This window comes from Hylaeus anthracinus, unplaced genomic scaffold, assembly GCF_026225885.1.
Source record: "Hylaeus anthracinus isolate JK02 unplaced genomic scaffold, UHH_iyHylAnth1.0_haploid 0, whole genome shotgun sequence".
Classification (NCBI taxonomy): domain Eukaryota; kingdom Metazoa; phylum Arthropoda; class Insecta; order Hymenoptera; family Colletidae; genus Hylaeus; species Hylaeus anthracinus.
In genome coordinates, this window is record NW_026533254.1 from 26,446,225 (window position 1) to 26,463,637 (window position 17,413).

The following is a 17,413-nucleotide window of genomic DNA, read 5'->3' on the forward strand; positions in this document are numbered from 1 at the left end:
GCTAGCCAATCTTGGGTCACGATTTTGGTCAATTTCCCCAGGGTTATAGGGAATATAACAATTTTATCCAATCATCACGAAATTCGGTATCTATAGGTTTTTTTGCGTGCTGAATCTGAATATGATGTTATTTCTGCTTCAAAAAATTTGTCTGAGGTAGTTTACTTAAAATTTTGTAGGTTTTTTGGCGATAACTTGAACAATAATTTTCCTAGAATTTTGAACTATTTTTACTGAATTTCTCGCATCGATTTCAGTGCAAGTCGATAATAATATTGGCAAAATTAAAATATTCATTTTTTGGCTTTTAAAATTCAAAGATTGGTCGGGGTTTTCTGTTAATTTTTCGCTAAGGAAAAAAGTTGTTTCAAATCACCTCCCGAACCACCCCTTTCAAGGACCTCCAACATTTTTGGGACACTCTGTATAGACTTCATTGTATCCTGCAATTCACATATAAACATTGTTTCCTATCATCAATAGTTATCAAAGTATGCGTCTGTAACATTTTAAGCGTGAACAGCCTGTAGAAATGGTTCACCTGCGAAAATAGTGTCTTTGGATGAAGTCCGATACAATTAAGTAACAACTTACAATGTTATACGACGATATTCGCACACTGTAGGGTAAAAAAAAAAAAAGTAATCCGTAGTGAACGATCCCGCAGAGTTTACTGTCCCACTTCGCCGAATGACGATGCACTCTTCCGTCGACGGTTTACATCGAAGCTACGAGTTGCAATGTAACGCGTACTCTTTGGTATAATTACACAGAGTCAGAGGAGTCCTAACGACGACGATCTAAACCGTGATATTAGAACGGAAGCCCAATAGAAAATACCTAAACGCGTCGGCGAATTGATCCGCGTGTACATAGAAAAATAAGTGGCAATCGAACTCGCGTCGATGCGTCGAAAAGGAACACTTTGCGTTTCGAAAAATCAAATCATCGCTTTCGTAACTCGAGTCGACTCGAATTTCGCAATTATCGGGGATTAATTACCGCCAACGACCGGGGTTTTCCGTTCGTAAACGTAGCACTGCGCTCGATTCGGTCGTGTCTTCTCCTTCCGAAACATTTCGCGTCGCGTGCCCGTTTCACCGAATGGAACTTCGAGGTAATTTCGATCTCCTGACAATTTTTATTCCGTTCTACTTGTCCGCGCGCCGTTGATATTTCAAGGGAAATCGGTTCGCTTGGCCAGAGCCGACTGGGAATTAGGTTCGTATTTGTCCAATCTGTTCTCACGGGAGGATGCAACGAGCAGACTGTCAGCTAGAACGATGCTATCGACACCGTTAAATTTCTTCAAATATAGCACCCCTTTAAATATCACGGCATACCGTTTCGATATCGACGTTTAATCCGCTATTGATATGCCCTGGCTGATTGTTATTATAGGGGGACGATACGAAGGTAACGGATAGAATTAATCGGAAATTCGAGCGAATCGTGGCAGTCGATGACGTTCAGCTAGGTCAGTGACAGCGTTCGATCGAATGAAAGCCTGCGGAATACCTCTTTGTTTTATTCGTTTAAGTCGACGGACCGGCCTTTAAACGCTACGCTGCTGTAAAAATAAGAGGGTTCGAAGCTAACACCCGATACAATATCCGGATTTCAGCTTGGAACTGCGAGAACTTTTTCACCGAAGCTGGACGCGATAAAAATTCTTCCTATAAATCGATACGAAGAATATTTTTAAACGGTCGATTTATCTACAAGCACGCGGAAAATAGAAATAATTTTGGCACATCGTTTTATATTATCACTAGAGATACTTTAAATCAAGAAAGTTTGAAGTAGAGCTTGAAAATAATTGAAATGGAAAATGGCAGATAAAGTTGCGTTCCTAGATAAGAAATTCATAGATAAGAAATTCGAATTAATTTGATCGTTTATTTTTTTCTTACGTGCAAAGAAAGTGAAAGAATAACGAATCAAGCTTTCGATGAAAAGTATAAAAATATGGAACAAGGAAAGAAAACTACGCTATTTCTTCGATATTTATTTACAATATTCTCACTTAATGATAATTTCCTAATTCCGTTCTCGCAATGTCACGCTGTCGGAGTAAAATGCAAAACTGTGTATCAGGCCTCGTTCATTTGTCTATATCCGTAAACGTTGCTATGCGTGGTTAATTAATTAAAAAAGTTCTCGAGCAGGGTTAATTCTCGCTCGAACTAGCAGTCACTGACTTTCGAACAGTCCAGCTGTCTCCATCCAAACAATTTCTACATCTGGGAATTCTACGTGAAATCTGCTGGGCTAAATGACAATAATTACGTCACTTGAGGTGGAGGGGGTCTTGTGTACACTTTTAAGCAACACGGAACACGCACGCTACACGATCGATATCGGTCACTTACAAAAACGACGGTCGCACACGTCCACATACACACTCTCGCTCGCATACCGTTGTTCGTCGTCAATGTATGTACAGTCCTCGAATAATTATTGCTATGTTACATTTATACAGTCTAGACGCGTACAATAGGCCGTACGAATGAAAGTAAAGCGTTCGCAAGTCCTCTAGAAAAAGTCGAGTCTCTACCGCCTGAGATGAGACGCGCGGGCTGAGCCGAAGCGTGGACGACGAAGGGAAAGCTTTGTCGTCCACTGTGAACAAAATGTCGCAGGTTCGACCAACACCACGTCCAAGTGTTTCTACCACCTCCCGATTACACGGTTAACCCTTTGTACTCGGGGACTTTCTTTCTGGTATCTACCAGCGACTCGACATGGTTTCTTAGAGCACCCATACACCATACGATCTGTCGTACGACAAGTAGTACGACAAATGGCTTTGACGAGTCCCTTCGTCCGTTTGAAGGAGAGTTGCATTGTCTGTGGCGTGTTTTTTTTCGTACGACGCCGTCGTAAACGTCCCATACAAGACAAGATCTATCGTACGACTTGTCGTATAACTTGTCGTACGACACATCGCTTCGACGAGTTCTTTCGACCGTTTGAATGAGAGTTGCATTGCCTTAACCGAGATATCAGTGAGACTATGTAAGTACTATTGTCTCACCGATACGCTTCTGCCGACAAGTCGCACAACAAGTCATACGACAGATCGTATCGTGTATGAGGCGTTTTAGTATTCTATTACCACGACTGTTAAGCTTAATCGGGTCACCTTTACCTCGCCGAGAATCATTTTATCGACACTTCGAGTTCCAAAGAAATTAAACCCAAATCAAACATTACTGTTGTTCGATTTTCCGTCAAACCTACCGGTGATCGAGAGTCACCTCGCGAGTGCAAAGGGTTAAATGTTCCACGGCAGCGAATCGCTGTCTTGTTTTCTTATCTCGCGCCTAGGATGAGGCACCTAACGCTGGAGCTCAGATGGACAATGTTTCTGGGCTCGATTAGATATAGAAATGATGTTCCCGAGAAAATTGCTATGGGATTAATAGAATAAGGAATGAGTGTAGCTGCTAGGAGATCGTAGGAAGAGAGTGTCGTACAGTTTTACCGACGTGTACATCAGGATTAGGGATGATTGGGGCTAAGCTGAAAGTAGAATAATAAAATACAGGATAAAAAATTGTCTGAAAGTTTTGTCCGCAAAGATTAGTCTATTAAAAGTTACTTCGGCGTTAGGTTGCTCCGCCCACGCATGAAAATTGAGAACCTTCTTTGGCAAACGTTCACCCAAGTGACTATAAAAGCGATCTCATAGCCGAAGGGGTAATCTGGCAACAATTGCGACTCGGTTCATGAATGTCTTCGTTTCGCAGCCCGGCTCTCTTCTCTCGTTAACAATCTCATTGTTAATAAGTATTGCGTTACAGATAATACAGCTTTGTTGTTCTCTAATTACACCTAGGTAGCACTGTTTGCCCTCATCCTACGTTTATGGTTGACAACGTATTTACAAAGTCAACGCGTACTCGAGGATTCCGAGCGCTGATTCGCTGCCACTGTTCTGCTTCTTTTTTTTTTCTTTTAACGCTAAAGCTCATCGATTTCTTTGCACGAATCAATCAAATTACTAGTTCTAGTACTTTATATATCGTCCATCGACAGCCGATAAATAATTCATTTTCAGTGAAATTGTTACGATAAAAGAAACGACCAAACGAAGGAAGTGAAAAGCATTAACTGGCGGCCAAACAGCACCCCAAAATCTGGCTCTAACTAAAAGTCCTCGAAGCTCGTCGCTCGTCGAGGTACGCGCCTTTTCCAGCATGTGTCTCTTCGTCGAACTTTGCAATTTCGTTGCGTGCCGACGAAATACGTTAAAATAGTACTTACAGTTTTTTCTTTTTTTCTTTTTTTTGGTTTTCCCCCGTTTCCGGTTGTCGACAGCCACTGTCGTCAGTCGTCACACCGAGACCCGAAATTTCATTCCTAATCCCATTCTTCCAGCGAACTCGTCTACTAAATCCCGACCGTGCGTGAAACTCGTCGCGTTGTTTTCGACGCGTGACAAGCGACAACTGCGCCCAGGAAATGAAGTTTGCCTTCAGGATGCATGAATATTTACACGTTAAATTACGTTACCGCGACGGGTCACGCTGACTCGTGGCAATGGGAGTGGTTCCTTAAAAAAAAGAAAATAACTCCTCGATTAAGAATTTCGCAAGCTTCTCGATCTCTACGCTCGAGTATTCAACCTCCGTTATAAGAGAGTCCCTGGAGCGTCGATTCCAACACTTATCCTCCTGTAAAAGCAAGCTCCGATTCACCTAATGAATTGCTACTTAATGAAAACCCGGTCCCAAGAGAAGATTCTTCTCACGACTGTGAAATCTCCTGAGAAGATCAGAGAATTTCGCGAGTGTCGTCGCTTAAGAAACCAGAAGAGGAACCCGCTCGATATTCTTCACGCCGGGTGTAAAGAAACTCGAAGTCGAAGTTTCCTTTCGACCTCGTCTCGCTCTGGCGATTAGCAGTTTGGAAATTCAACGTGGCATCCGATCGGGAGCCGGTCGGTCAGGGAAACTGATCTTAACTAGGAAGAGACTTGATTCGAGTCCAGAAATGCATAAAATCAGTCTCAAATGCAGTTGCACTTGCAAAACGGCAGAAATTAATTCCAGTTCGACGCCATTCCTTCGATGGAAGATAAATTCCATCGTCTGCAGACAGGATTCTGTTACGATATTTATCTTCGAGCCATGTTTGCTTAATTAACCCTTAAATCAAATTTCTCCATCGCGGTAAACCAATCGAAGAAATCAACGAGCTGTTTATTAATTTCCATCGACGCGAACTATCGCGAGATGCTGCAGGCAACCGTAAGTTAATTGGGTGCGCTACCCTTCTACGCAAAAAGGAGACGAAATCAATGCCAGATGCATCTTTCATCCTTTCATATTAAGAATCCCGCGAAACGAGTAATTGGAAACCGTTTTGCTCCTCGAAACCGTCGAGCCACCTGACCATCCCCGATACAAACATTCTCTTTCAACACCCTGCGAGCAACCTAATCGACGCATACGTACACAAATGCGAGTACAGTTTCATTTCTGCTCGCACTTACAGTCGATTCCATAAATGTACGTACCCTCTATGTCTATCGAAGAAGTTTGACTAAATAGAATAATAGTTTTGATATTATCAAATGAATGTCTCGTTGTAAATATATATATATATGCGCGTTCATAGATATTTATATATACATCAACATATTTATACAAATATACTTTTGGAAACATCAAACCTACCATTTAATTTAAACAAGTTTCTTCCATAGACATAGAAACCTCGACTGGATAACTGCAATATTTGGGTCTCGCTTTTCATGCACTTATCCATTCTTTATTGCATTTCATTCTCGATCGTTTACCCAGCGATCCTGACAAAGTATCAAATGCCCTTTCGTAAGAATACTTATGAAACGAACCTTACCACATCGTCGAGTACGCAATCCTTTTCGCAATCTTCACTTCCTTTATGCAGTTAACTCCGTTACATCTTGGGAATCAGGCGTCGTTCAACCGTTCTATAGTATTCATCTACCATATTTTGCCGAACGATTAACGAAAAGATCCCTCACCGACTGCCTCTGCATTTCCCCCTAACGGCAAATTAAGTTTACTCGAATCAACTCGGTTTGCTAACGAAGCACGCTACATTGTCGTCGCACCGAAAAGGTTGATCGAGTCGCGTCAAACTTAATTGGCCGCCCAAGGCCATCGAGCAGGGTCCTCCACCACTTCTCCCACACTTTCGGTTCTTTTTTTTATCCTGGAACGACTACCGGTGGGAAAAGTCGCGATCTAAAGCGTTTAGATCGCGATTGCTGTATGGAGGAGCGGCCTTGAGCGATCGAACTCGACGACGACGCACGATTCAAGAGAGAACATGCAGACTCGATGCGTTCTCCCGGTCCAAGAAGGCGGATAAATGTTCGGTCGACGAGTCGATAACAAATTCGCTCAAGCTATGGCGTGTTCGGTGCGACTGTTCACGGGGGCTTCTCTCGCTAGACGAACTGCGACGGCGTCTTCCAGCAGCTCGCGCAGCAGGGGAGGGCGCTCTTCAGGGTGTCCTTGAACGCCTCGCGGAAATCGCGGTTGAAGTACGCGTAGATCAGAGGGTTCAGGGCGCTGTTGAAGTAGCCTATCCAGAAGAGGACGGACACCACCGTGTCTGGACAGTAGCAGGCTTCGCCGCAGAGGGACGTTGTCAGATACCTGAGGAACAGACGTACGCGGTGAATTGCGATAGGCTCGACTCTGCGTTACCTTTTTGGACACCACATACGCTACAAAACGTTCCTAAGGTTTTCCTGCAGCGAACAAAATATTTCTAAACGATAGCACTGTCCGCGAGCGTTTGCGGAAATATTTACGCTGACTAATGATCATATTCTTAGCCGCTACGCAGGAGTTGTTTATTTCGGAGGCGACGCGTTTGGAAACGTCCCGCGAAACGAAATCCACGCTCGCGAAACCCAATCGAGCCGCGCGGCCACGACTTACTGCATCCGCGATTTCGCACACGCCTGCAGTTTCGCAATGAAGCTGACCGCGTCGACCAATTATCAATTCCTTTCAAAAACGCTAAAATTAAGTTCCTCTAAATCGGGCTCACCCGGGCGTTTAATTTGCGGCTGAGGTCCCGGACCTTCGTAGAAGGAAAGGAACTGAAATGAATTGCGATATTTCGAGCAGAAAACATTTTAATCCAAACGAAATTGCACGAGCAAGGGATTCAAATGGAAAGTAATACCGAGTCCCAAAATTACTTTTCATTGATGTCAGCCGACAAATGGAGAAACGTGCACACGCGTAATACGAAATAACGTTTAAACTGGTAGGAAATTGTAATAAAAACATCGCTCGGTTGAAATCGCTTTTCATTCGATTCGAGTTCCAAGATGAAGGATGTGAAAGGCTTCGATATTAGACACTGGATCTGGCAGACCGAACTTTCGTAGAAGACAGATTTGTTTAATTATAAAACTAGAAGGGGATCGCAAGGCACGAAAGCCTTGGGAGAAAACAAATTGGACACAGTTACTCGATCAACTCGGTATCCGATATCAAAATTCCCGTTACTCGCGCTATTATAATATGGACCGTTTACTTTGGAAGTGGTGTGAGTCCATATTCTTTTTGTCCTGGAAAATCTCTATTTTGCCCCGTACACATATCAGTGTATGCAACAAAAGCATTGAACAACTGAATAATATGAATTAACTGACCCCGCCACCTGTCTATAACAATTGGACTTACTCCACTTTCGTAATCCATGGCTACGCACAATTTCTTTTACTGGCCAATTTTAAATCGAACAAAGCATCGACATTTTTTAAGGTATTAAATATTAACTAGTTATAAATAAAAAGTTTACTCTACATTAAGCACAAATTACCTGATACCTCATTAAAAAAAAAAAATAGATTTACACCACTTTCAAAATAAATGGTCCATATAATACAAAATGCTTTTAACCAAGCACAGACTTTGGTAAACCATTCCTATTCTACTTTCTATAGTACGCGTCCTTCTTCGACGTCTGAACCTTGAGGTTCTCGTCGGCCCTCGAAGCTTGTAAACGTCAGTTCGTATCATTCCAGCGACGAGCAGGAAGTGCCATTTCCTTGGTAGCCGCAGCCCTGCATCGCTTAGCCAAGCAAATAGATAGACTGGATGCATAGGAGAGCCCAGATAAACTCTCCGCGGGATTCACTCGGCTTTGCATTAATAAAACATGCGGCTGGCTCGGCTTCCGCGCGTAATTCACCGACTCCGGAGAACTTGGCGTCGATGAAACGAAAGCTTCGTAAAGCTTTGCAACGGTGTTCGTTGATGCACCGGTGGAAACGCTGAACCGGCGGAGTTTCCGTTCGGTTTCCCAGCGAAACTCGACGCGATTGTGCGACTCCTGGCGAAAAGTGCTCAATGGAAGGAATATTTACATACCGAAGACGGGAAACAATTTCGCTGCGTGTTTTCCCGCCTTTGGACGGAATTGTTTTCGAACGTCTGCGCGGGAAGTTGACGGCCCGGAGCATCTGTTCGGAGCTCGTAGGGATTTAATCTCTTCGGTGTACCGCGATACTATCTAACGTTAATATATGTTTCTACTCACCAAAGGAAAAATGGCAGCCAACAGAGGAGAAACGCGCCCATTATTATTCCGAGCGTCCTCGCAGCTTTGTGCTCGGCCCTCCAGCTTTTTGTTTGCTGTCGTATCGATGTACCTGAAAATTAAAAAAAAAAAAAAAAAAAACGTATGGTTAGTTAACTTCGTCGAATAATTTGCAATGTTTGTACAAGTACGAAATTACATACAGAAAATTTTCCTACTCCCGTAAAATAAATATACTCGATCCGTTCGAACTCGTTTCTTCGTTTGATTATTTTCCTCTCACGCGTGAGCGTGAATAATTTACCAGAAATATTCAGCGACGCGCGTTTCATTATTTTTAGTCTTTTCAACGTGATACTTTAGCCAACGTTCGGAACGAGCGACGTCGACTGGGATTATTAATATTATGGAGCAAAGCGAGGCACGCGATTACGCGTTGAACGTTGACGAACTGCATTGACAATTAATTTTAATTTCGTCGCCCGCTGATGCTCCAAGAATCTGAATATTCTGAATACGCGTGCCTTCGGATCCGTTAAACGAACTCTCGTTTATCATTTGTAATTGTTAATTTCGTAATAATAATAATAATAATAATAATAATAATAATAATAATAAAAGTAACGCGTTTAATAATTAAAAATTCAACTTTCATATTTCTTTTGCAGGCATGCAAAAAAGTTTTCAGAATCAATGGGTTATATAATCTGAATTCAGCGAGATACATCGCCTCATTAGCCCCGAACATAATTTCTCCCTTCGTCGGTGACCTTTCATCGCTCGTGGTGCACGTGTGGCCCGAACCTCCTATTCCTCCGTCCAAGTAATCTGATTTTCCTTCGCGGAATGACCATTTTACTTGGCGTTCCTTTTCTTTTTGCCTCCTTAGTATCTCTCGAGCATTTTAATTTAATCACATCGGGGACTTGGTTCTAACAGCGTTTAAAACGAGGTTCCTAGACGCGAGGATAACTGGCGCCAGTAAATTAAATCGTCGAATTTCCACGAGGAACAGTTTCCCTTTAGTACTGCGGCGAAGTACAAACACGATTTATTATAAATTTGGATGAGCACACACCCGCGCCACGTTGCGTTCGTGTTTTCGTCATGTTTACTCAATAAATATGAGAGTGCACGAACGATACTCTGTATTTACCGCTCGATATTTCATTTTCATCGATTAAGTAGGAATTTTCGGAGATATTTTGAGCAGAGCAGAGATTCCAAAGGAAACTGATCGCTGTTCTAAAGACAGAGTTTCGGAGGATTCAGAGATTTCAGAGGATTCGTGATCCCAAACTAATTTGAGATTTTACTACCCCTTTTACTGACCTTTACTGCACTGACAATCATTTCTTTGACACTTTGAGTTCCAAAAGAAATGAAACCTAAACAAACATTATTGTTGGTTGATTTACTGCGTAAAACCTAGTGGTGACCGCGAGTCATCTCTCGAGTGCAAAGGGTTAAAAAAAAAAAAAGAAGAAGAATTCTAATCCGTATTCTCGCGAGACCTCGATTGCCTGACCGATCCGGATTCCACCCCTTCTGTGACCCGATTGACCCCCAGGGTCTCTTTCCAAGTGCCTAACTCGACAATGAAGATTGCATTTGGCGAAGAAGCACGTCGTACACGGTGTGTCTACTCGAGAGCACGTGGTTAGCTGCGAAAGATAGCGAATTCATTTGGACGGGACTGATATCCGAGCGTTGTTTAGATAATGCGAAGTGCCAGAATAGGAAGGGAGTCGTTGAAGCGAAAGCTGAAGGGTTCGCGTGCCCCGACGCAGTCAGGCAGATTTAGGTTGGTTGGTCGATGCTCACCGGCTTCTCCGCTTTCGTGCAATCGATGCGCTCGTCTATCAAGATGCAAGAAGCGTCTGCTTTACGGTATGCCCGATTTAAGTGCACACACGCAATCACTTCTCGGGACTGGCGAGGATGCAAACAAATCCGCAGACCTCGTAGATATCAGGTTTGAGGAGCGACGAGGTTTGATTAACAATGGACGGAGACGCACAGTGGTCCGGATGGATAAAATCGCCCGGCCGAAATTAGAAAGAGTTTTCGGATTTTCATGAAAGAGGAAAAAGAAAACATCGTGTCTACTAGCCTATTTATGCATCGGCTCGCAGCAGAGATAGGCAAAACCCTAGACTTCAAATAAATCTGAAGTTTGCCGATATGTTTGTCTCTTTTCCATGTTTGGAAAATGTTCTAAAGAGGAAAGGAGATAGACATATCGGCAAACTTCAGATTTATTCGAAGCCTAGGGTTTTGCCCATCACTGGCTCACAGTGGTCCGGATGGATAAAATCGCCGACCAAAATTAGAAAGAGTTTTCGGATTTTCATGAAAGAGAAAAAGGAAAAGATCGTCTGTATCTACGCGTCTGATCGAGCATCGTCCGTATCTGCTAGACTACTTATGCGTCCGGATGGCTAAAATCGCGGTCAAAATTACAAAGAGTTTTCGGATCTTCAAGAAACTTGGTATTTTTAAATTATGTGGGCCGCAAATTACGAATCTGATACTAGAATTTTAAAATTCATAATGACGGATCCAATATGGCCGACATGTATATTAAACATTCAAAACATGAATTCTTTTAAAGATACTCAGTGTCTCGGTACGTTAAACGTGATACAAATTTCAAACCATTTCGACGCTCGAAAATTCGTCAACTATGACCTCTATATATCAGTAACTGATTAATAAAGTTACATAAAATTAAATTTCAAATGACATTTAAGCGGCAAATTTTAAACGGCACTCGTATATATACAACACACGTACAATATTGGAAAAAGCCTGTGTTCGAAACTTCAGAAATTGAAACTGTACATATTCAAATTAAATCTTTAATACCAAATTGTCTTCTTTCAACTTTACATGTAAACAAAGTTTCAAGCACAAAAATAAATTATACCTCGAAATGATATGCATTGGGAAAAAACCTTGTCTAGACCAGACTCCCCCCTTGCAGACATCGGGACCTCGGTCTAAGATGCGAAGCGTTTTAAAAAAGCTGCGAACAAACGAGGGAGCTCTCGGAAACTTATCCAGGTCCCGAAGTACGTCGGGCCACACCTTCGAGGGTTAAGTGGCGCGTTGGAAGCGCCCTGAAAAATGTATCGCGAGAACGTGGTATCGCTGTTGGAAAAAGGAACACCTGTCCGTCTCGTTGGAGTTGTCGGGCGGAAAACTTTATGATACTCCAGTTGTTCTGGAGTCCCTCGATTCCAGGAGGGAAAGCACCGAGCAGGGATTGCGAAAAACGTTGCTGCAATCCGCCAGTCCCGCGGGAACTCTAGCGCAAAACGGATTGGGAACTTTTTAATGGCGACGGGGACTGCAGCTGGGAGGAGTGGGAGGGAGCAAGTTCGCAACGAGGAACACACGTAATCCTTGAAGCCCCGTTTGGTGAAAAACGCTGCTGAATGCGAGGGGTTGTTTCGAGATACTTAAAGGTCTGTTTACATGTAACGTGCCAGTTCCGTGATTTTCAGTGTCAGTAATTTTAAATATTCCTCTGTGGTTTTTGACAGGATCAGTATCAGTTCAGTATCCGTTCAGGGACATTTGTATTTAGTCCCATAGATACTTTTGCTTTTCGCTGTTGCCTCCTCTTTGTCGCTGTGCACCGATAAGAATTTCTAATTTCTTTAACGTCGACAAATTTTACATGTAACATTCTCGTTCGTTCTCTCGTGCTTGCGAGAACGCATCTTGTACAATGTCTCCAGTAGATCGACAACATTGCATCGACGAACGACACGCAGGAACACGATGTTTCGTTCCTTCGGCCGGTCACGTCTTCAATAGTAAGCGCCGTTGAAAAGGAAGCCATCAATTCTGGTTTCTAATAAATTCTCTGTTACGAAACGAGGCTGAGAAAAGACGATGGTCTCCAAACCGCGTCACTTTCGATCTTCCTCTGCCCCTTCTCGTTGGGGCGAGATCGATTCAGTGCAAAATTAACCCTTTATTTACTGAATTTCTCAACTACTACTAAAATTCAGCACTGAATGTATGCGCTTTAATTTATTAATTTCTATTAATTTAAACATTTTCGGCCAAGAGCTTAATATTAAGCTAGCAGCGCCACGATTTTTTTTTAAGTGGCAGGAGGTACAAAATTACAGTTTGTGGTAAAATTAGTACAAAATAAGTACAAAATATTTCACTAAATCCGATATGATTCTGCTGATTCTATCCTGCCACCTTAAGAGCTGCCTGGAATCCAAAGAATCGCGAGTTAACCCCTGTAGAAAGTCGAGAAAGTCTACCAAACCATCGATCAAATTCGCGACACGGTTCAGCTCCATTCGGTCCACATTTCATTTAAACTGCCTCTGGCCAAAGTCGAAGACGGCCGCGACAATCCGAGTAAAATCCGCTCGACAATGGCGGAACGCGTTTGTTCCCCTAACAGGCTGAACAATGAGAATCTCGAGTGTAATACCAAGTAGTTACACGTCTCGAATATACTTAACTCGTCCGATGCCACGACTGGACAGAAGCGGTGTAATCTTCATTCAACAAGAGCCGTCGCATCGCGCAAAAGTGGGACACCGTCGCTTCCTCCAAACTCGCGAGCGTATTCCGTCCCGCCTCGTTCTCGAAATTTCGCCAACAGCACCAATTACGCGCCGTTATTGCATGATTACGCGTCTACCAGGCCGCCGGATGGGACCGCTTCGTTTTTGAATAGGGCCGCGAGACATCGATCCGTCTGGTGCGTTTCGACACGCTCGTCTCGACCGATCGAACAACGAAACTGTCGATTACGTCTCGGGAACAAACTGGGACGTATAATTTCCGAAGTCGGACGGGGGTCCGAAGCGATTACAATACCTATCCCTGTCATCTTCGCGAAATTGTTCTCGGCGAGGGCGTTATCTCTCGGGTTACTTCTTGCCTGGCGGGTTTCAATAGAACACCGCCAGGGGTTTAACCCGGACTAGCGGCACCAGGCACAGATGACATAATATACATAACCCGCTTCCAACCGCTATGGGCACAGATCGATACCTAATTCCATTAAATCATGTTTCAATGAACCGTGCACCAGATCTTCAACCTCATTTCTCTGAAGAGCGCGAGAGCTTGTTTGAAAAGAACTTATCCCTCATTCCAATTCAATTTAGCTGGCACAAAGAGAATCATTTTCTGTTCAGCTGTAGCCCCGGCGCTCATTTCATCTACCCGGCTTCCTTAAAATTCTCTGTCTCGAACATCCACTACGGCTGGTCTGATTTCAGTTGAAGAGCCGTCCCGGGTTCGTTCTCGATCCTCGACGCGACCGTTTCCGTTCGATCGAATCGCTCGCGTCATCCCTCACGAGGGAATCTTATCTTTTCTCAAACTCACTTGTCCTTCGGTCGACGAACGTCCTGAACCTCCGATTAGGTTCCTAGATTCTCGGCCACCGCGACCCTGATTCTCCTCGTTCGTCACGAGGAAAAATGGACGCGGAGCATGCCTCGGATTAGACGTTTATTTGTGTCTTCGGGGTTACCAGGTATTTTTTTTTTGTTCCGTTTCATTTGACATCTCTGGTAGAGAGCATCGCTGGGGGCAGTTCTGCCTCACGAGTGGGTCGTTTTAAAGCGACACGACTGCGAATCTCGCGTCTTTGTTTCCCGCGTAGCGTATGGATTATACGAAATACCGTCTTCGCCGAACACCATTGGCCCGTTTTCTTTAACACTTTATTTACCGGGAGCCTATTTATAGGCTTCCTAATTCCAGTATTTAGCTTTTTGAATTTATTTACTGTGTTGATGGTTGTCTACTTACAACGTTCAGTGTTTGGAAACAGACTTTGCTTTCAATGTATCCAATAACAGTATGGAGAAATAATTGTCAGCCTAGATTGGCGTATGCTACTGTAGAAAATTCTTTTTTGAATTAAAGACTGTTTTTAAATAACCCGGTAGATAAAGCGTTAAAATCGTATCGTAATCGTATCGGAGGATCGATAATTTCCTCGTGACGAGATTAAGCGGGATCCTTGCCAACCCCAAGGTACATTCGTTCCTCCACCGATCCCATATCACTTTCAGGAAGAAAAAAAACATCCCCTGGAAATCCTCGTAGCGTACGACGACCCTCTTCAAGCGAACCTTCCAAACCGTGGCAAATTCCACCGCAGGAGCCTCTCGATATCCCTCGCGTATCCGTTCCCGGTGGCTCGGTGTGTAAACAATTTTCGAACGATGGAGACTTCTCACCCCTCGCCGCCTTCGCACCGCTTGGAAACTTCCCTGTGACTCGACGGCTGCTGATGGAGGTTCGGTTCCCACCCGCGTCAGCTCTGAAACCTCGTTAATCGCTCAGCCTCTTCCTGACTTGAGACGATTTTTCAGATTGCCGAGTGACCTTGATTTTCTCCCATTCTAATCGGATTAATGCAGTATGGAGCACTCTGTATCGAAGAATAAGGAGTCAAAGAAGAGGGATTGGTCGTGCAGGTCGGCTGTGGATTCGAGGATCATGGGTTCGAATCTCCGTGCCTTATTTTTCGTAGAGACTTGTACATTAACCCTTTGCATTCGAGGCCTTTCTTTCTGGTATCTACCAGCGACTCGAAATGCAAAACTGGTGGTGCCCGACAAGTCGTACGACAAGTCATACGACAAGTCACACAACAAGTCATACGACAGATCGTGTCATGTATGAGGCGTTTTACCATTCTATTTCCACGAAAGCTAAGCTTAATCAGATCACATTTACCTTTTCGACAACCATTTTATCGACACTTCGAGTCCCAAAGAAATTAAACAAAGAAACCTAAACAAATATTATTGTTGGCCGATTTACTGCGTAATTTAAACATTCACTCAACGCTTTCGAGCAGCACGGACCACGATTCACTCGTCCAGACGTACCATTTAAAAGTAAACATAAAGCGGGGTTGTAGCGTCAACCCTTGTGCCGCCACAAGGCTCAAGAATATTCTTATATTTACACCAATCGCTAACCGAATAAGTTGCGATAAAAACGAACGAATTCGTTTCCAATTTCGCCAGCCGCCCTTGTAAATTCCATCTGCGATTTCGCGTAACACTCGAGGCGCTTAGAAGCGTTTTTAACGCATAGCTGCCGCGGCTTTTGCCGTTCGCCCCTCTTTCCCGTCGCGTCTGCTGTCGTCGTTTCCAGATATCGAGCGAACAAGTGGAGGCCGAGGGTGTCCCGGGGTGTTCTCGTTGAGGCTGCCTGGAACCGCGTTCACTGACCTACCCTACCACTCACCGCAGGCTGGGAGAGATCAAGCCCCTGCACAGCTCCCTCGCCCCCTTGTTCTTTCGTCTTTCCACCATCGCCACTTCTCGCATCGTTCCTCCGGCCCCTCCGCGTTCCCAGCCACCTCTTCAGACTCATCTTTACAAACCGTTTTGGCAACCTGCTGGATGCCGTGCTTGAAAATGAGCCACCGGAGGATCCCCACCCTCGCCCCGTCTCTGTTTTGGTATCAGAGGGACGCTCCAATTATTTGAATGCCGATCATCCTTTCGGTCCTGGGTTAATTGAAACCAAACTGCGAGATGTCTAACCGCCTCGTGTTGATTTTATGTTCGGAATAATGCTTTCCAGGGTAATGGATATCGCCGTTCGGCTCGTGGTCGTTTGAACTTGGATCGATACGGAGCGATCCCTGTGCGTCTTTCCTTGGGGTAGTCCCGCTTCTTAATCCATTCTCTGTTAGCCATTTTCAAGCATGGGCGCCTAAGATTTGATACAAACGTGTAGTATAGGTTATTTGTTTTTAACCCTTTATTTACTGGCGACACTCATAAGTCCCATCAATTTTTTCATGGCACGTTCTCACTGTATTAATTAAACGCTCTTGAAACCTATTGTGATTTTCAAGTCGACTTCTATGAAGTTCGTTTTGAATTCTTGGCAGCGGAAGTTTTTTTTTCTTTTTTTTCTAGATGGACGCCTAGACTTTAAAAACTTTTGAGAAATTCATTAAATAAAGGGTTAATATCACTTTCAACACACGGAAACCCTTTCGCTGGGGAGCCAAAACACTATGAACTTATTTCTCGAGTGGTTGCAATCAACTTGACCTACGACACATCTCGTAGTTGGCAGTGAATGAGTTAAGCTGATTTTACATTCAAAATAACGAAAGATTACAGTGCACGTCTCTGAACCGAGATTCGGAAACTGAACACACTTTTACAGAAATTACTGCCCGTTAAACCCCAGCGGATCTCCCAGGAAAAATTGCGTTCCGTGTTTCCGTCAGTAATAAGCATGCACGCTGGAATGTGGGAGACTGTTCTCCGATTCTCTCACGCGGTGCAATATGAACGAAAGTACGGTGACCTATTCCAGACGATGAGATGAACTCTGCTGCATCGGCGCCACCCCCTACAGTCATTCACACCGCGAGAGAAATATTTTCTTCGTCACCTTCCTTTGTTTTCTTTCATCCTATGGGCTCCTCCTTTTTTATTCCACCTATCTTCAGGGGTCGTTGGACGGCCATATGAAGTTAACGATACGAGAGGAGACCAGGGGAGAGTTTTTACCGCGGGCGAGCTTTCCTGGCCACTCGCGGCCACGGTAATTGCAAATAGTTCAGGTATATGGGTTTCCACGAAGAAGATTAATCGAGATGTTTGCCCCGGGGAAGCAGTTCCTTGAAATCGACGTTCATTTACGGAAGATCGGAGTAATTAAAATAAAATACTTGCTCGATCGATTGCGATTACGTTTTCATTTTAGCTTCTATACTTATTTTTAACCGACTTCGAAAAAGGAGCAGGTTACTTAATTCGACACGTATATAGATACTGTCTGAGAGGGTTTGATGTATTTGTTTTGGCAAGGGTGGGGC

At 43.9% G+C, this 17,413-nt stretch overlaps 2 protein-coding genes across 4 annotated transcripts in view; both read right to left on the reverse strand.

The window, feature by feature from the left end:
- Nucleotides 1-17,413, reverse strand: part of LOC128892887 (octopamine receptor beta-1R-like) — a 50,878-nt gene that overhangs the window by 11,425 nt on the left and 22,040 nt on the right. The gene's annotated exons all lie outside the window — the stretch shown is intronic.
- LOC128892809 (octopamine receptor beta-3R-like) overlaps nt 1,994-17,413 on the reverse strand; it is a 100,180-nt gene continuing 84,760 nt past the window's right edge. For all 3 annotated transcript variants that reach the window (XM_054153372.1, XM_054153365.1, XM_054153382.1), the window contains 3 exons: nt 8,560-8,671; nt 6,295-6,656; nt 1,994-4,890 (listed from right to left, as the gene is read on the reverse strand). In XM_054153372.1, coding sequence (XP_054009347.1) covers nt 6,446-6,656; nt 8,560-8,671 — 323 coding nt within the window. In that variant the 3' untranslated portion in view covers nt 1,994-4,890; nt 6,295-6,445. The remainder of the gene's footprint in view (nt 4,891-6,294; nt 6,657-8,559; nt 8,672-17,413) is intronic.